The sequence below is a fragment of the Lucilia sericata genome, unplaced genomic scaffold, assembly GCF_015586225.1.
Source record: "Lucilia sericata isolate MDLA Ls3-8-SP2 unplaced genomic scaffold, ASM1558622v1 Contig000147F_arrow, whole genome shotgun sequence".
In the NCBI taxonomy this organism is placed as follows: Eukaryota; Metazoa; Arthropoda; class Insecta; order Diptera; family Calliphoridae; genus Lucilia; species Lucilia sericata.
Window position 1 is genome coordinate 494,152 of NW_023994179.1, and position 21,232 is coordinate 515,383.

At 26.9% G+C, this 21,232-nt stretch overlaps 1 protein-coding gene across 1 annotated transcript in view; it reads right to left on the reverse strand.

Moving 5' to 3' along the window:
* The window catches only part of LOC119601181 (elongation of very long chain fatty acids protein), a 39,328-nt gene extending 23,152 nt beyond the window's left edge, over positions 1-16,176 (reverse strand). The window contains exon 1 of the mRNA XM_037951939.1: positions 15,534-16,176. Coding sequence (XP_037807867.1) covers positions 15,534-15,536 — 3 coding nt within the window. The 5' untranslated portion in view covers positions 15,537-16,176. The remainder of the gene's footprint in view (positions 1-15,533) is intronic.
* Between the last annotated feature and the right edge of the window lie 5,056 nt (positions 16,177-21,232).

Here is a 21,232-nt window from a genome sequence, read left to right on the forward strand (position 1 = left end):
CCGCAAATTATTTAAATTGTTTTTGTTTAATTTTTTTTATTTAATTCTTTAAGGAAGTCATAGAGATGTTTTAGTATAAATTTTCCGCAATGCATAATTTTTTAACAAAATATATATATGTATATTAACACGCTATTAAACAATTACTTAGAACATTAACTAGTTTTTGTTCTGTCTGGGCTAAATAAGGAAAACTTGTGCTTTAATTTGTATATTTTTTTTTGCCAATTTTTTGAAAATTTTCCTAAATTAATTAAATTTAAAAATCCTTATTAAGAATTTGTTGATGCAGTTAGTTATGTAACAAAAAATCTAAAGTTAAGGAAATATTTTAAAAGAATATACAAAACAAACATACAAATCAATTGTGGATTTTTTTTTTGGAATTTTAATAATAAATTTGAAATTATTTTTCAAGTTAGCCATTAAAAAACTTATTGTTTAGAATGTTTAGTTATTGCTAAATTGCAAAATTAATTCAAAATTTGTTATTTTTCGATATTACTTACAGAAAAAACGGCAAAGCCAAAAGAGAGAGAAAGAAGAGAGTAAACAGCTGATAGCAAAGTTTTTTGGATATAATTTTAATAATTTAATTTACAGAATTGTTAATAAAGTTAAGATAAATCGACATATATTTACATTTGTACTGTTTATAAACAAGAAGAAAGCAAAGTAAAAATTTAAAATAGTTGCATGTTTAAACTTGATTTTATGTAAAAAAAAATATATATGTATAATTGTAAATGTTCAAATGGGTTAAAACAAGTGGGTCTGTTTACATCATTTAGGTCAAGTTAGAATGTTAAACATATACAACTCGTGCCGTATTGATTACATTATTTAGTTTTTATAAATCACTTGACCGTAAAAAGGGGAATTATAAAATAAAGAAATATATAAATAAAACTTGATAAACCTACATACATAACGTAGGCTGAACTGCAAAAGGACCTAAGAGGAATTTTTACCTACTGTGTTCCGACGCTTGCAACAACTACTTAAATCCCAATGACTCTGTTCACACGACAAAATCTTAATTCGATTTGACAGTATATAGTTTGGTTTGTTATTAATTGCAACATTTGTGTAGATCTATATTGTATTATAGTCTTGTCTATAGTCTAGTCTATAGTCTAGTCTATAGTCTAGTCTATAGTCTAGTCTATAGTCTAGTCTATAGTCTAGTCTATAGTCTAGTCTATAGTCTAGTCTATAGTCTAGTCTAAACTATAGTCTAGTCTAAACTATAGTCTAGTCTAAACTATAGTCTAGTCTATAGTCTAGTCTATAGTCTAGTCTATAGTCTAGTCTATAGTCTAGTCTATAGTCTAGTCTATAGTCTAGTCTATAGTCTAGTCTATAGTCTAGTCTATAGTCTAGTCTATAGTCTAGTCTATAGTCTAGTCTATAGTCTAGTCTATAGTCTAGTCTATAGTCTAGTCTATAGTCTAGTCTATAGTCTAGTCTATAGTCTAGTCTATAGTCTAGTCTATAGTCTAGTCTATAGTCTAGTCTATAGTCTAGTCTATAGTCTAGTCTATAGTCTAGTCTATAGTCTAGTCTATAGTCTAGTCTATAGTCTAGTCTATAGTCTAGTCTATAGTCTAGTCTATAGTCTAGTCTATCTAGTCTATAGTCTAGTCTATAGTCTAGTCTATAGTCTAGTCTATAGTCTAGTCTATAGTCTAGTCTATAGTCTAGTCTAGTATAGTCTAGTCTAGTCTAGTCTATAGTCTAGTCTATAGTCTAGTCTATAGTCTAGTCTATAGTCTAGTCTATAGTCTAGTCTATAGTCTAGTCTATAGTCTAGTCTATAGTCTAGTCTATAGTCTAGTCTATAGTCTAGTCTATAGTCTAGTCTATAGTCTAGTCTATAGTCTAGTCTATAGTCTAGTCTATAGTCTAGTCTATAGTCTAGTCTATAGTCTAGTCTATAGTCTAGTCTATAGTCTAGTCTATAGTCTAGTCTATAGTCTAGTCTATAGTCTAGTCTATAGTCTAGTCTATAGTCTAGTCTATAGTCTAGTCTATAGTCTAGTCTATAGTCTAGTCTATAGTCTAGTCTATAGTCTAGTCTATAGTCTAGTCTATAGTCTAGTCTATAGTCTAGTCTATAGTCTAGTCTATAGTCTAGTCTATAGTCTAGTCTATAGTCTAGTCTATAGTCTAGTCTATAGTCTAGTCTATAGTCTAGTCTATAGTCTAGTCTATAGTCTAGTCTATAGTCTAGTCTATAGTCTAGTCTATAGTCTAGTCTATAGTCTAGTCTATAGTCTAGTCTATAGTCTAGTCTATAGTCTATAGTCTAGTCTAGTCTAGTCTATAGTCTAGTCTATAGTCTAGTCTATAGTCTAGTCTAGTCTATAGTCTAGTCTATAGTCTAGTCTATAGTCTAGTCTATAGTCTAGTCTATAGTCTAGTCTATAGTCTAGTCTATAGTCTAGTCTATAGTCTAGTCTATAGTCTAGTCTATAGTCTAGTCTATAGTCTAGTCTATAGTCTAGTCTATAGTCTAGTCTATAGTCTAGTCTAGTCTAGTTATAGTCTAGTCTATAGTCTAGTCTATAGTCTAGTCTATAGTCTAGTCTATAGTCTAGTCTATAGTCTAGTTTATAGTCTAGTCTATAGTCTAGTCTATAGTCTAGTCTATAGTATAACCTAGTCTATAACCTAGTCTTGTCTATAGTTTAGCCTACTCTTCTGTTAAGTTTAGAGATTTAAAAACCACTCAGACCCTTTTGTTGGTCAAACAGCGATATGTTTAGATCAGTACAAAAGCGAACTACTAAAAACGACTTTGATTGTACTTGCTGTAAACATTACGTTTGCTGCAGTATTGTTTCAAATAGCTTTAACAAAAAATGTGTGCAACAACAAGAGCAAAATTGTTACAACATTTTAAAGAAAAACACAACATAATAGCAACAAATACAATATTTAGTAATAACGCGCTTTTAATTGCAAAGGCCCAAAAAATATTAAAAACAAATGCTTTAGTAATTGGTGCAAATCAAAAGCTTTACAATAGTTTTAAGCGAAAAAAAGTTTAAGTGTTTCATTTACGTTACTCGTACATGCTACATTCTCCTTTTAGAGAATGAACATGAGTGAATATGAGTTGGATGATCGTGATGATGATGTTGATGGTGGCATAATGAATGAATGAATGACTTTGCTGTATAGTATTGGTATTGTTGGTGGCATATACTATACATGTTTTTAAGCAAAAATAATAAACACTCAATCACTTGTTTAGAAGTTGCAGTTTGGGTTTTTACGTTAAAAAAGTTAACTCTTAAAGCTTTTTTTGTAGATCGGTTTGTTTTCTTTAAAAATGTTTACAACTGAATTATTTTGGACTTCAAACAACCGGCTTTATATGAGACAGCAGTGGTTTAAAGAAAAACTGCAGCACACAAATCAAAATTGGTAATGATGTCTAAAACCAGCATTAAACTACAATTTTGTGGCACTTACTCACTCATTCATCCAGCACGAATATTGAGGCATGCATGCTGTCTAAGAAATCTTTGTAGAAATAGTAAAACAACTCAACTTTGATTTCAACAAGTTTTTCAAACAAATTTTTTGTTTTTAACAAAATCATAGGTATTAGTTATCGTTGCATGTTATTTTATAATTGAAAGCGAATTCTGTTCAGATAATTCTTTTTAGACAATATAACGCTCATTTACTTTTAGAGTGATGTAACTCGAAAACTCGAGGTTTTTGAACTGAAAAGTTTTTGATACAATTTGCATGTGTTTATTAGTGAAAATTTAGTGTTTTTTTTTTTCTAAAATTTTAATCTACCCACTGTGCAATTTGCATGCTGTTATTATTTAAAATTACTTAGAAATACAAAATTGAATATAATCATGTTTAAAACATTCATATTTAAATAAATATTATATTCAATTATAATTTCACCTGTTTCTTTCCTGGTTGTTATAAAAAAACAATAAATTGACTTTATTTCTCGCTAATCAGCTAAAAAATACATAAAAACATCTTTTGAATCTAAACAAAACTACAAACATATGTACGTATATTCAAAATTCCATACATGTTTTTCAGTCTCAGTTCAAACTGATTATGAGTTACAAATAAAACAAGTTTAAAAGTTCAAAGAATTCAAAATATGTTTGAGATTCAAAATAACAAAATGATTTGGGAAGAAAAATATTCTACTTGAAGATACCGCTATTATCAAGGGTGTAAGTAAAGTAAGGTCAGTTATAATAGGCATGAATGAACATGAATAAACACGATTTTAACAACAGTGTAAATAAACAATAAAAAATAAATAAAAATTTTGTATAATTTAATGATATTTTATCAACCTACTCCACATTAAACTGATTCTAAAGTGTCGTTAGCCTTTAAAAAACAACAACAACAAGTTTACTAACAGTGACCGTTTAAACTTTTTTGAGTTGAACATATTTTAATTTCTGAAAAATTAGTAATTATTGATTTGTGTTTAAAAAAAAAAATAACACATGTAGACAAATACTTGTTATATATGACCTAGATATCAAAAAAAGGGACCAACTCCTAATGTAAAAAAAAACCTTTTATCACAATTTGGCATTAGATTTTAAATATATATTCAAACTAGCAATTTTTAAGCCTCTTTATATATAATTAGAATTTCAAGTTTATTTATAATTTTTAAAATTATGCACAAATTTTTTGTCAGTTACGCCCTTTTGCACACAAAAAGTGTTTGTTAGGTGGATTTCCTAAAAAAAACATTCAAATTCATAATTTTATAATCTGTCTAGGTAAGTGTGTTTATATGTATGTTTTTAAATATGAAGTTAACAAAAATTTATTAAATCAATAGTCAATGGAAATCATTGAATTAAGTGACAAAGCAAAAAATTTTCTTTACCTCAAAGATGGCGTCTTACAATTATTACGAGTATTATTTTTGTGTAAAGATTTTGTTGTTGTTGTTTTTTTTAATTTTTTAATATAGTATTTGTTGTAATGTACTTAACAAAATATAATAATTGTTCGAATTACGCAAATCACACATTTAAGTAAAACAACATTTGAAAATTTTAAATGACTTGACATTAAATTTTGATTTTTTACGATTTTTGTTTTGTTTTTGTCTTTCAAATTTATTGAAAAGATTTTCAAGTCTGTTGTTTGGAAATAATAAATATTGAAAAATCATGCTAGTAAAGGGGTTTTGATTATTTAACAAAAAAAAAAAAAAATTTTTGTAATATTTATTTTATTAATAAACAATAACAGCATCTAAAAACTATTACATTTTCTTAACCCTTATGAGGTCATTTAAGAATTTTATTTATTTATTATTTTAAGGTTTATTTTAATTATTATAATGAAATCGAGTTTCTTAGAAGTCACTAGTCATGATTTTGTTAAGTATTAAAAATGTTAAATTTAACTTCGAAAGTGTTTTTACAGTTTAAATATGTTTACTAGAGTATTTTCATATCTTGAGAAGGAAAGGACTAAACATTGGTAGAAAAGCTTTTTCGAAAATAATAAAAAAGCTGTTTCACAATAGTTGTCTCAATCAAGTGAAAAACTTTTTTTTAACAAATATTCGACATTTTAATCCAAATGCTTTTTTGATCTAAAACTATCGTTGTCAAATTTTTTCACTACAAATTGATCAAAATATTTATTTCACAAAAAAAGCTTTTTCCAACAAAGCTTTTTCACCAAAAACATTTCAAATAATTTTTCCACAAAAGTTTTTTTTACCAAATAAAGCTCTTTTCAAAAGAGCTTTGCAAAATCGCTTTTTTCACATGAGTCTATTCACAAAAAATATTTTCGCAAAATCGCTTTTTTCACATGAGTCTATTCACAAAAAACTTTTTCGCTAAAAACGAGTTTCACTAATAAAGTTTTTTTCAAAAGAGCTTTTTACCAAAAACGTTTTTTGAATAGTTTTTTGAAAAAAGCTTTTTTTAGCAAAATCGCTTTTTTCATATTTGTCTATTCACCAAAAAAAACTTTTTCACAAATTACGAGTTTCACCAAATAAAGCTTTTTTCAAAAGAGCTTTTTTAACAAAAACGTTTTTTAAATAGTTTTTCTAAAAAAAGGTTTCACCAAAAGTTTTCAGCAAAATCAAACCATTTCAACAAAAAAGCTTTTTCACCAAAAACGCTTTTCCACAAGAGTATATTCATCAAAAAAAAAAACTTTTTCGCTAAAAACGAGTTTCACTAAATAAAACTTTTTTCATTAAAAATTGTCAAAAATGCTTTTTTCACCAAAAGCTTTTTCAGATTTTTAACAGCTTTTTAATTTTTTCGCTAAAAACGAGTTTCACCAAATAAAGCTTATTTCAAAAGAGTTTTTTTACCAAAAACTTTTTTAAATAGTTTTTCTAAAAAAGATTTCACCAAAAGTTTTCAACAAAAAAGCTTTTTCACCATAAACGCTTTTTCACAAGAGTCTATTTTCCAAAAAAAAAACTTTTTCGCTAAAAACGAGTTTCACTAAATAAAGCCTTTTACATTTAAAATTGTCAATAAAAGCTTTTTTTCGCCAAAAGCTTTTTCAAATTTTTAACAGCTTTTTTACGAAAAAAAGATTTAACCAAAAAAACTTTTTTTTAACATTTTCGTAGAAGTTTTTATTAGTCAACAGTGAATCTTTTCACTGAAAATTGTTATTTTTTATTTTTTTTCGAAAAGCCTTTTTTAATTTTTAGTGAGATTTTACCGAAGATCTTGTTCTTTACAAAAATTTAAGTAAACAGAAAATAATTTTTGATGACGTTATGTACACAATATTCGACCGATGTGACAAAATTTATACTTTACTTACTTCTAAATCCATTTCACTTATCAAGTGTAGAAAACGTGTTATCTCTATATTAAAGTCATAAATAGAAAAAGAATTGTTGTATCGATATTGTATCGTTCTTCGCACTAGGAAAAAATTTTGATTTATAACAACTTTTATGTAATTTTAAAATTATTTATCGCTTTTTAATTAAATTCATAAATATGTAATCGGAATTATACACTTTCTTGCTTTAATTCCTCCATAATTAAACTTGACACATTAACAATTTGCTAACACATTAATTAACCTTTAATTTCAATATTTGCAATATTATTCAATATTTTGAATATGTTATTGCAACAACAATAACAACCGCAAAAAGTTCAGAATTGCCATCAATTTTAAATGTCTTTTTTAGTAGCACAAAAAATTATAGACGTGCTATGACAGGAAAAAAAATAAACAATGCAACAACCGTTTACAAACTGAATTGTTTAAAATATTAAATTAAACACAAATAAGAAAATCAAGAAAAAAATATAAAACAAATAAATACAAAACAATATTTATGTATTTAACAGTTTAGATAAAATATTTAACATTTATATTTATACTATTGATTGGGGTGGGGAAGTATGTGAGCTTAATCAAAGTATTGGCAACGTTAAAAGTTAGAAGTTGGAAAAACAGTTTTGTACGAAAGAATTCTGTTAGCAATTAGAATTAAAAACTAATTGCTAACTAATAGTAATAGATTTATTAGAATTTTTAATTATTTTGTTGTACTATTTATTAGCTTTAAGTTACTTTATTAGAAACGTAAAGTATTTCTTATTCGTTTTAACTCGCAATTATTTTTGTATCTATTTATTTTCCTATCACATGTATCTAACTACACCTACCTGTTTGTACAACTACCTAGACATACATACATATGCATGTGTATAAGAAGATAGATAACATGGGAAAAACTAAATAAAATTGTATATTATTAAACTTTTTTTTCGCTGTTAGATAGACAAAAACCTAGACCACTTTATCACTGCTACACATATTATTTCATAAGAACAAAAACACTACAGGCCTCTAACACCTCCTTGGCCCCTCTAATGCTTCTTTAAAACTTTTTTTCTTTCAATTTTGTTATTGTTTTTGAATTAAGTTTAAGTATTGTTACTGTATAATTGTATTTGCTATTGTTATTATTATTATAGTGTTAAATGTTGTTGGTGCTGCTGTTATTGCTGTTGTCGTTTCTATTTGTGTTTTATTGGTAGTGTGGCAAAATTGTTGTCGCTCATGCAATCAAATTGACTGATTAACTTTTATTTTCTTTAATTACATTACATTAAATTATTGTTTTTTTTTCGGACGTTTATTTTGTTTCTATTTAAAGTTAATAATATTAAAGGTAGAATTCATATTTCAATATATTGATGGTAAGTATGTTATGGGCCAAGTTTACCATTGCACATTTTTTTTTTGAAAATTAAATATTTCAATGATAAATATTTAATAAATAAAAATGTTTATATTTTATGCCAAAAATATATTTAATTCCTTTTCCTAAGCTATTACATGCAAGCACATAACTAAACTGTTTAGAATTAGACTTTTATTTTAGTTATTAAATTGTATGTTATTAAACTTAAAAATTTGTATTGTTTTAATTGAGTCAATTAAACAAAGTACATAATATCACTTAATCAGTAATTAGTTAATTAATTGGAAAATTTATCATGAAATTTATTATGAAATATTTAAACTTAATAGTTTAACACACATGTTATAATCTTACTAATTGTTTATGGAAAAGGCCGTGTTTGATTATATATATTTAAAATGTAGCTTACAAAACTTTACCTTAAACTATTTAAATCTGAGTTTAATTAGCTTAACCTTTAACATTTTAATATAAATACTCTTTAGTCCCAATATTATAATTCTAAAATCTAAGGTAAACAATTTATGGCAAATTTACATAATGATTTGTATTGGAATTTAGTTAAAGGGCAAAGTCGAAATTTAAATAAATTACTATAGATTTTTGATTTCTTATGTAATATTAATACTATGATATTTTACACAGATAGAATATTTAGAAGAATTTTATTGGTTATATTATAACAAATTTTGACCGCCATATTGAATTTATAGCATTGAACAGGTATGGAAAAATCAGCACTATTGTACCTTTTCAGTACTTTTTTTATAACGAAAAACATAATAAGTACTTTTTATATAATTAACTTCTGCCAATTTATCCATTGACTCTTCAGTAGATGTGATAATAGACTAGTCCATTAGTATTAGAATTAGCCTATTATAACAATAGATTTGTTCATAGACTAGTCCATAGAAAAGTTTCTAAACTAGTAAAAGTACTAGACCATTGACTAATTAAACTAAAGTTTTATCCATAGACTAGTCAACAGATAAGTCAATAGACCAGTCCATAGACAAGTCAACAGAAATGTCAATAGACCAGTCCATAGATTAGTCAATAAGCCAGTCTATAGATAAATTAATAGGCTAATATATAGCCTAAGCTATACTAGTGCATGGACTAATCAATAATCTAATCTAAAGTTGTATCCATAGACTTGTGTTAAACTAAAGTTTAATCCATAGACTAGTCAACAGATAAGTCAATAGACCATTCCATAGACTAGTCAACAAAAAAGTTAATAGACCAATCCATTGACTAGTATATAGACTAATCAATAGGCTAATAAATAGCCTATGCAATACTAGTGCATAGACTAATCAATAGTCTAGTCTAAAGTCGCATCCATAGACTTGTCAATTCACCAGTCAATAGACTAGGAAATAGACCAATATATATACCAAACATTATATAAGGCAATTGAATAGTTCATAGACTAGATAATAAACTAGGCATTAAACTAGTTCATATACTAATCAATTGACTAGCTAATAGAATATTCCATAAACTAGTGCTTCAGTAGAATAGTCCCTAAAGTGATCAATATATAAAAAAGCCATAAAATAATTAGTACTTAAAAACTAATACATAGTATTCATTTTCGAAAAACTAAGTACTATTTTAAAATTTCAGTTTCCCATTCCTGGTATTGACAATTCAAATCAGAGTTAAGCTGGAGGTCCACACCAAGCGTTCTACGCTTCTACGCTTCTTCGCATTCTACGCGGCTGTCAAAAAAGTAGAATCAATGTTGATGTGTGCTACAAGTTGCAAGCATTGACGCGTATAATGCTTAAAGTAGATCTACTTTCTAATTTTGTAAGCGTCATAAGCGGCGCACGAATATGTCAGCTGATTTTGACAATTTTCATACATATATTATGTTTTTAATGTGAATTTATCAATTTTAATAAACTTGATGCGTAGGATGCAAAGAAGGTATGGAAAGCACGAAAAGCTTTGTCGCGAAGACGAGTAGTGTGGACCTCTGGCTTTAGGCAAAGGGCTCTCTTCCTTTTCCATAGTCAAAGGCACAGAAAGAGAGCTCTTTAAATTACCGTTAAACTGATAGCAATTCTACATATGTTTGGATTAAAAAACTTTTAATTTATTTTAAAGTATTTTAGTGCAAATTAATAACTTCTCATTACTTAAACCTTCATTAACTCTCACTATCTCTCTCACTCTCCCTCAAACTATTTCATCAAGTTTTTCTATTAACTTGACAGAGAAGATTATTTAAATTTAATATCATAAATCTTTGTCTGATGTACTACATACGTACACTCATCAACAAACGTGTTAATCTAGAATTTAGATTTGTAATCTAGGCACGATTTTATTAAATAAAATAAACTCATTTTATTTGCAAATATTTAAGAAACAATTAAAATTCTCATGTATATATGTAGGGTCATGTTTTAACTGGGTTTTCATTAAAAATTTAAATATAAAAGAAATTAGGATTAAACAGTACCGCCTTAATTTAAAATTGTGGAGTATTCTTAGAAAACCAACAGTCTCATCAAATTTTCTTGATTTAACATTAACTGTTTTGAAAAAAATTTGCATTATTTTTTTAATAATTTTTGGCGGGAGTCCTCTTTAAATTCAACCAAAATGCTATTGAACTCTTTTTTTATTGCCACGTTGAAGATAGTTTCCAAAAATAAAATGTTTTCGAAATGAATATTGCAAACTTGCAAATTATTTCATATATTTACATAATTTAACAATACCCTTAACAATATTAATTTCAAAATCAAAATGCCGCACTTTTAAAACACCCAAGTTAACGTAAATAAAATAATTTTAAAAATTTTTGTTTAGAAATCGTTTAACTCGAACGATTTAAATATTTAAACATATTTCTTTTTTGTAGTTTCAAATTTAACAGAAAAAAGTTTCTACAAAAGAAAAAAATTTGCATTTGACATAATTTAAAAGAATAAAATGAATATTAAAAGAAATATAAACAAAAAACACACACAACAAAGATAGACAAAATTTTAATTTAAAATGTAAATAAGAAGAGTTTTCAAAAAAAAAAAAAAAAAATAATAATAAATATTTTAACAATAAAAGATACAGCTAGAGACAGAGAGTGAAAGAGAAAAAACGCAAGTTTGTTTTGTTGCACATGTTGCGTTTTTATAATGAATTCAAAACTTTATTTTTTTTCTTTAAAAAAAATATACTAAAAATAGAAAACAGGCTAACAAAAAAAAAATATAAAATTAATTTAAACCAAAAAAGAAAGAAGTTAAAAATAAAACTGCATTGCAACATTACCCAAAGAAAAAAAACAAGTTTTAAGTTAAAAATACAATAAAATTTTTACATATTACAAAATGTTGTAGTTTTGTTTCTTACACTTTTTGTTTTTAAAAAATAAAAGAAAAAAAATAAATAATTAATACTTTTTAAACAATTTTTATTTCAATAGTTTATATTTTTAGTACAAAAATCTTAAATTGCATACGCTCTTTGTTAAAGTTTAGTAAAATTTATAAAACTTGTTTAGGGATACACTTTCAAGGTCATGTTGTTACAACATACCATAATGTTTAGCAAAAGTAATAACTACAGCAGCAGCAGCAGTAGCTGCAAATACTGGTAATATGAGCAGTTTATTGCAACGACAACAACAAGTGCAAAAAAACCCAAACTTGAAAATGTGTGCTTTTTTGCTTTCATGGCTTCTTTTTTCCATAGAAAGTGGTGTCAAGTTCATTTTCAATTCAAAACAGTAGAAAAAACCCAAGAAAAGTGGCGCGTCTTTTTTTATTTTTTTGGCAATGTCATGTTCAAAAGAAATTCTTTCATTTGTTAGTCAGCACTCTAAAACATATTGTTTATTATTCTTTTCAGGCATGGAAAATCGAAATTTTGAAATTACTTTTTTTCAAAATGAGTAGTTTTTTAAAGTGAAAAGTATAAATTTTGTTTGCCTTTTTCTATATATAGCCTCAAGTAGTCAATTGACTAATTATGTCAAGTCTGTGGTCTATGGACTAGACTTTGACTAGTCTTTACGCTAGACTTTAACCAGTTTGCACAAGACTTTAACCAGTTTGCAGAAGACTTTAACAAGTCTTTGAACTAGACTTTGACTAGTCTTTGGACAAGACTTTACCAAGTCTTTGGACTAGACTTTGGCTAGTCTTTGGACCATATTTTTGACCTGTCTTTGGAATAGAATCTTAACTATTCTATGGAATAGTATATATACTAGTCTACATATTAGGCTATGGGCCGATCTAAAGATTAGTTTATGGACTAATCTAATGACTAGTCTATAAAAAATCCTACACAGAGGGAAAAAGAAATATACACGCCTGGTACCAAATTGTCAAAGTATATACATACGTACGACAATACTATGTAATGTTGACAACTCAACGTTGTCAACATTGCAACAGATCGTTCTCGAAATCTAAATGTTAACAAACGTGGTAAGCTCACTATTGGCAACGGATTGTTTGTCAATAGTGAGCTTACCACGTTTGTTAACATTTAGACAACGGATGTGTATAAAATTCAGATTTCAACAACGAATTGTTGCAATGTTGTCAACATTAAATAGTCTTGTCGTACATATGTATATACTTTGACGACGGATGTTATTGAAAAATTATAAACAGTTTGGTGTCAATTTGGTACCAGGCGTGTATATTTATTTTTCCCTCTGTGTAGTCAGTATACAATTGACTAGTATATATTTAATCTTTTGTATTGACATTCTCTGGACTAGTTTATGGACAAATATATTGATTAGTCTGCATACTAGTATATTGACTAATCTGTGAATTAGTCTATTAGTCTAGTCTGTGGACTGGCCTTTGTCTAGTCTACGGATTAAAATATAAAATATTAAATCTATAAAATAGTGTAGGCATTACATAATTAACTAGTTAACAGACTAGTATTTTTGCTAGACTTTTGCACTAGTCAATATTGACTAGTCTACATACTAGTATTTTTGACTATTCTATGGATTGAGAAATCTATTGTCTAGTCTGTGGAATAATGTATTGACTAGTCATAGACTAACTAATCTATTGGTTAATCTGTGAACTCCACTTTTGACTAGTCTGTGGTCTTGACTATAGACTAGTTCGTGGACAAGACTTTTAACTAATCTATGGACTAGTGTATTAGTGAATGACTAGTTTATTGACTAGTCTGTGGACTAGACTATTGACTGGTCTGTAGACTAGACTATTGACTAGTCTGTAGACTAGACTATTGACTAGTCTGTGGACTAAAAAAAATGTTGTTCAACAATACTAAATTTTCCATCCCTGATTCTTTTCTTCTTTTTTGCGATAACTTCTTGGATTTATTTATTTTGCGAAAATGAAAGTGCAACAATTTATTCAAGGCTTTTTCAAGCTTCTGCTAATAAGAGTATTAGTAGGTAATGAAAACATTAACTCTAGTATAATATTTAAAAAATTAACATTGTTTTTATTTATTTTTAAGTCTGTTATTGTTGCTAGTGTATTTTTTTCTTATAACCAAAATAATAAAAAAAAAACAATATTTTGCTGATGTATGCAAAATAAAATTTAAATTATTATTTTTTCATTTTATTGATGCTAATGAAAATTTCACACCAACTTGTTGTTAGTGTAACTGTTGATTTAAATAAATGAAATTTTGTTTATAAATTATTCATAACTCAGCTAAAGAAAGAAATAACAGTTATTTTTGGTTAAATAGTGAACGAATATTTTTATTTTCAAGCTTTTTTTTTTTGTTTGAGAAAAAAGTCCAAGTCATTCAAAACAGATTCTTAATTATACATTAAAAAAAATTAATTAATGCTTATGAAATTTCTCCAAATTTTTAAAACTTTTGACACCCTCTGGCATTCTTTGAGTTTAGGAAAATAACCAGTGCTAAATAGTGTTATATTTTAAAAGATTTTTAATTTTCATTAAAGTTCCTTTATAGAAGGACATACTTTTATAAAAAATGTGCTTTTATAAATGGTACATTTATAAATGTACTTTTAAAAGGACTTTTTAATATAAAGGGAAGGTAAACATTTATAAAGGTGATACCCAAATAAAGGTATGTTTAAAAAGTATAGTTTTTCAAAGAGTACTTTCATATAAAATACTTATTAAAAGTACTTTAAAAAAAAGGGAAAGAGGACACTTTTTTTAAAGGGATCCTTTGACAAAAAGTAACAAAGTACTTTTGGGGGAAATAATTTATGAAATTAAGAGAGTTGTTGAGAGAGAGAGAGTTGATTACTTTATAAAAAACTTTTAAAATTTCAACTTTAGTAAAGTACACTTTAATAGAAAAGTACTTCTATAAGGAATATTTTGGCAAAAAATATCAAAATATATTTTTATTAATTTTATAAAACGGTAGAGAAAATCAAAATTTCCCAAAATGCATTTCTTAAAATTAACATTTGAAATTAATTTTCATATTCGAATTGAATATTAATCGCGAATAAATCTTTATCTAATGAAAGTATTTCGTATATGAATCGAAATAGTTCTCTATTAAATTATTTCATTATTGTCGGACTTTATAAAAAAATAATTAATTTTTTCAAGATTCTGATCTCCGAATTCAAAATCGAATAGAATATTCTGGTCGTATTATTTTCTTTTTTAATATCAAAGAATTGAATTTCTTTGAAAATCAGATTTTTAAAGAATTTAATTTCTATTAAAACACTCAAATTGTCTTAATTTTTAATGATTTGTTTTAAATAATTTGTTTATTGAAGAATTCGTTTCAACTAATGGTATTATAATTCAAAATTAAGAATCCATTCTTTGAGAACTAAATCTCTATTGAATCACTCAGTTTTCATTAGTAAGTTATTCAGAAGACAGCATCGAAACGAGCGTTAGTTCGTTGAAATTTTTCAATTCTCTATTAATATTTTTTGGAAATTAAGTTCAGATTGAGTGAGGTCAACCAAGCTTCATCTGGAGAAAAGATAACGCAACACAGACTCCTTTTTTATTTTTTTATATAAAAAATTAAATAAAATTAATTTATAAAATTATTTAGTTTAAAAACATTGTTACCATAAAATGTCCATAGTTTTGTTTTTTAATTTTCTAATTAATTTAAAAATTTAATTTAAATTTTCAGTTTCTTTAATATGATTCAATTCTCTTTTATTTTAAATTCACTTATTTTTTAATTTGAACAATTATTAATTTGTACTTATTTCATTAAAATTAATTTCAAAAAGGATATTTTTTTCACTATTAATTTTTTTCTCAAAAAAGGACATTTTTATTTTTTTTTTTTAACTCACCATTTTGACTATTTGTTAGTTAGAGAAAATGTGTTGAAAACGTTGTTAATTTCTGTTTCTTTTATTATCCTTTTTAGCAAAAACTCTTAATAATTTTTGCTAAAACTGTTAATCCTTGCAATTGTTGTATAACTTTTGCAAACTCTTGGCACGAAATGTTTCAAATCAATGAAAACTGCAAACACTTGTTTATAACTTTTAAACACTTGTTGTTTTTGTATAGATTAATTTCTGTTTGTTTCTTTTATTCAAATTTTTATTTCCAAAAAAATTTTGTTTTTTTATTCAACAATTTGTTTAAACTTTGTATGGCTTGTTGTTTTTTATAAAAATTTAATTAATTTTTTCCTTGCTTGTTTTGTTTTTTTTTAGAACAAATTAAATTATTTTTATTGGAAATTCTTTTATTGATTGATTCTTTTCACTTTTGTTTTATTTTAATTTTTTGAAAAACATTTTTCTGCTATTTTAGTATTAATTAATTTTCTCTTTTTCTTTTGTTAAATTTTTTTATTTTATAAAAGCTTTAAATATTTTTAACAAAAAAAAATAAAATAAAAATGATTGAAAAAAACTGTTTTGTGGCGCAGAAAAAGAAGTGTTCGTCCAACAACGTTTTCGTTCAAATCAAAATCACTGTAATAAGTTTCATTTCGCTTTGTTGCTTTACTTTTATACGGCCCCAAAAGTCTCAGCTTAAACTTGAGTTAAGTTTTTCAAAATTCTGAGTGTGTTTGTTCAAAACTATTGGAGACTGTGTGTGCAGGTGTGAGAGTAGTAGCTATCGACGTATGTGTGTGTGTTTGTGAGCGCTTTTTCTTAAAGTTTTTTGTTATTACATTTGCTGTTGTTATAGGTTGTTGTTTTCTTTTCAGTGGGGAGCACTATCAATCGTTATGTTTCACCTGTGGGCTGTTGGTATTGGTGGATATTTTATTTATTTTACTATTATTTCTATTTAGTTTTGTTTTTAGGACTCAAAAACTATTTAAAACCCAAATGTTAATTTCAGCTTGTGTTTCATATGTTTAGGCCGTACTTTTTAATCGTAATTTTTTTTAAATGATCATTATAAATAAAAATCATATTTGGCCAGATCATTTCTTCTTAATAAATTGTCTAAGAAATCTCTCTTCAGCATCTCTTTTCTATACGTATAACAGTTTTCTTTTGTAGAGATTTTCAACCTGATGTTATTGTCATCGATCTTACAACAACAGGTGTTGAGTTTTTAATTGTTGTTGTAGTATTTGAGGTGATTTTTATTAAGTGTATAATGGAAAGTTTACGTTTTGCTAATAGCTGTTGAAATTCCATTTTGTTGAATACATCTACAATAATTTTAAATTCATATTTTTGTTTAGCTTCTCTTTAAACAATAAATTGAGTATTTTTGTTGTTATTGTATTAAATGTTAAAGTTATTGTTGAGTATTTCATAAAACAAAAATTGATTCAAATATAATTTTAAGGAAATTATTGTAATGTGCGCAAATAAGTATTAATTCTCTATAATCAATATTGATAAAATTTTAATTATCTTATTGCAAATATATATAATTAAAGATTTTATTAATTATTGAATTTCATGTTTACTTACTAACACACATACATATGTATATTTTCAAATTATATATCATTTATTTACAATTAAAGTTAATACATATTATCAACTTTTTTTTTTAATATTTAATAAGAATTATTTTGTATAAAATTTAAAATTTGCAAATTTAATACGTTTCAAATTTCTAATAATTAACAAATAATTACAACATCATTCATTACTCGTTTTTAATCAAAAACAATAATATTACTTTTTCTTTTAATAGCGCCTAATCATAAATAATTCAATTATAAATAAAATAATTTTAATTACACTGATCGACAGCATTTTTGCCACACGAAATCTGATAAGTTATTGTGGTTTTACTATTTATCCTAAATACTAAAATGCACATATTGCAATTACCCTCACTAAGGCTGAGTCCACCATGTTCTTCCTTCTTTATTTTCAATATTATTGGTTTTAGAGATTCTTGTTTTATTTGCTGTGAATAAACTTCTCAAAATGGCAAATTTTTTCTGGCTGTATTTTGGAATGTTACCAAAAAGTTTTCAGGGTTTAAAATGTATTTCAATACAAAGTTTAGACCTAACATACATATCTATTGCATTATATTTGAAATTTTAAATAATCATCGAATTATATGATCGCATGATCGGGTTGATAATACCAGATTTTTTAATAAAGTCCCACGAACTAAAAATATCGACCATGTCGAACTCCTTTACGTGAACACTTGCAAGTACTCGAGCTTTCTAATCTCTTGTTTAAGATACCTTACATCCATCACCATTCAACCCAACAAATTTCTTATTTATCCGACACATTCATTCTAGGTATTGGGTGGGTGAGGCTGCAGGCGGCCCCCACACAAATTTCGAAACATATACACTTGACACAAACTCATGTCGATCACTTAACTCCACAGTAAATTTTCTCCGGGATATCTGTTGCCTGTTTCATCAACATCACCGAACTTATCCCGAAATATAGAGTTCACTGTCACCATCAGTCTTTTAGCCAACACTCTCTTCCCTCCATCACATATACCTCGATGGGACCTCCCCAATAATCAGGACAAGACAATGAAAAAAGCTCAAAATACCTTACAACCCAAAATAGGCGGGATATATCGAAGTTAATAGCAGTAATAACAGGACACTGAGCAGACAAGCAAGTCGTCTTAGGCTTCCCTTCAATGTCGCAATTACTATGACAGGGAAAAGGAAGAAATGGTCTTCCATCTTCTCTGTGAATGCCTTGTTATAGACGTTAAGGGAAACAGTTTTCTTGGCAGTTATTTCATATACAGCCTTGACATCTTAAGATTTCTCAAGGTTACAGGCTGGATCTAATACTATACAATACTACATATGAGTGGAATGGTCCGGTCAAAATGGAGTCACTTCGACTCTACTTGACTGTTCGCACACTGTGAACTACTACGATAAGCAACCTATCAAGTCTGAAACTCTGCCCTTTAGGCTACCGGTTGCCGTGGTACCAGATTATGGCTCTTTGGTTCGACCCCAGTCCAAATCATTCCAAGGTAAGACCAAGGATACATTTGACACCACAAGAGGCGGTAGGTACAGCATGGGATTTGTAGACCATTTTACGCATCAGACCCCATAATCTGCCTTGTTAATGGTATGGTCCCATATTTGACCATAAAAGTCCGCTTCAGAAAATTACATTAACGGTCATAACTACCTTCCCAGCAGTTCAGTCGGACAGTCCCGAACTACCTATTTAACCTAGCACTTTGGGTTACCCCTAGCCACCGACTGCCCATGTGCTTGTCCTACGAGGAAGTCAATCGTTACCCCATAAGTAATTTTTAAGTGTCCACTCTCTCGCTTACAAAGGGGATATTAAAGAGACGATTGTTTTCACCCTCGTTTAAAAGGGTACAACCGTGTCGGAAGACGAATTAGAGCCAACCAGGTGGTTAGACGTTAGTGGAAATCACTGTCTCTTTCGGATGCATTGACTTTTTGCTGAACTGCTGGGGTTATATCAAACTTCAAGAGGACCGGGCCACAGATATAGAGATACAACAATTAAAATTATTTTGTTTTAATGGGTTAATTTAATTTATTTAATTAACATAATATATAGTGTACTTATTTAATTATGTTGAACGAAGTTCATTGAATTTTTGTGCGAAAAATAAAATGGCAAGTAAATCAAAATCGATTTACATATTGGGTGGCGTTAAATTAATTTAAGGTTTAATAACCTTTTTAAAAAATTTTAAATTGCATTATGTAGCTTTGGAAAAAATAAAGAGGATAGTATTTAAGTATTGTTTCAAGGAATAATCATAATATTAATATTATGCCAATTATATTATATTCAACAAAATAAAATACAAAATTTGGCTTACGTGATTTTTAATTTTTTTTTAAGTCTAAGATGAATTAAAAATATATACTAAACCATTAATTCTATATCAATTTACTTCCTATATAAAAGTTTAAAACTTAGAGAGTTCTCACAAAATGTTTGCATTCAAAAAGCGAAAAATATAAAAATCTCTTAAAAACACTAGATAATTTCGAATTTTAATTGAATTTCTTTCGAGGGGAATGACAAAGATGCTGATAATGATGACAAAGATGAAAATCGCAGACAAAGAGTGAAAGAAACCAGTTTAGAAACAAAACGTTTTCATTAACTATAAATTCTACGTCTACAAATTTGTTAAAAATAAAACAAAAAATAAAAAAGTGTGCAAAAAGAACAAACTACAAAAAAATGTTTAATTTGCTATTCAACTTTTTCGTTTTTTGAGTTGAAAGAACTTTTTTGCAAAACTATCGACACACTCAAGGATGACAGCTTGATTTTGAGATGAAAACGAAACTGTTCAAAAACTAAAACACGGCGGCGCTTCTTTTTTTTGTTTTCCTGGCTGCATGCAGTTTCCTGTTAAAACGGTTAAAACTAGAAACAAGAAAAAAACTAAAAATGAAAGGAAATTTATAAAAACGTAACTAGTTTTTTTTTGAACAGTTTCACGTTTTTTGATGGGAATTTATAATAAAAAAACTAATTTAAAAACATTAATGAGCACATTGCATATTTTTAATTATAAACGGAAATAAAACTATAACAACTACAACAACAAACATGCACAGCAACATAAACAAACGGTTTGTTTAGGAAGATGTTGATTTTTTTTTTCGGTGGGTGTTTTTAGGCCAAGTTTGGTACAAACACGTTTTATGACCAGTTACCATTTTGTAAAAAAAGTCGTCTTGTTATATTTGGTATTTTTTCTATGAAGTTGAAGTTCAATGTCGTTTACGTTGACCAGTTAAGAGAAAAAAACTCCATATGTGGATATTTGGTATTTAATATTTTGATCTTGAATTTAATAATCGTAAAGAACAAAGATATTTCAAAATTTTTAAGCCATATAATAAAATTGTGCATAATTTGTTAAGAAACAAATATATACAGACATACATATGTCGGGGAAAAATAATAATGGATTATTAATTGTCTTAAATCAAAATGGAGTCTGAAGTATTTTTGGCTAGACTGGATTTTGTCTATAAAATTTGTAGTCAATTATTAGTATATTTGCAATTTGTATTTGTTTTTTGTTTATTACTTATGGTTCTTTAGCAAGGTCATTGTCAGTGGGTAATTCCCTATTAAATTTATTATGATGACTTTACAGTTTTTAAATTTATTTAAATTAGATGGTAAACATTATAATATGTTTTGATTTGATTTACATGAAAAAAATTAGCTTTCAATGAAGTGAAATAGAAAGAGAATTTTGTATTGAACATTTTTAATAAAAAAGCAGTATTTATGTATACATACTTGATATAAGAAGAATAATTTTTTAATCTGGTAAATTTTTTATAGATTTCTTTTCTTTTTGACGGATTTTTAATATAAAACTTTTTGTGACCGATTTAAAAAAAAATGTGTGTAAAAAAATTATAAAATTTCAAAACAAAATTAGGTATCTAATAAATTTAAAAAATAAATTACTCAGAACAATTATTTTATTGTTTATATTTAAACTAACCAAAGTATGACCATTAACTCTAATATGGGTATTGGCAAGAAAAGGAAAGTTGTGACGAAGGGCACAACGTATACCATCGATACAG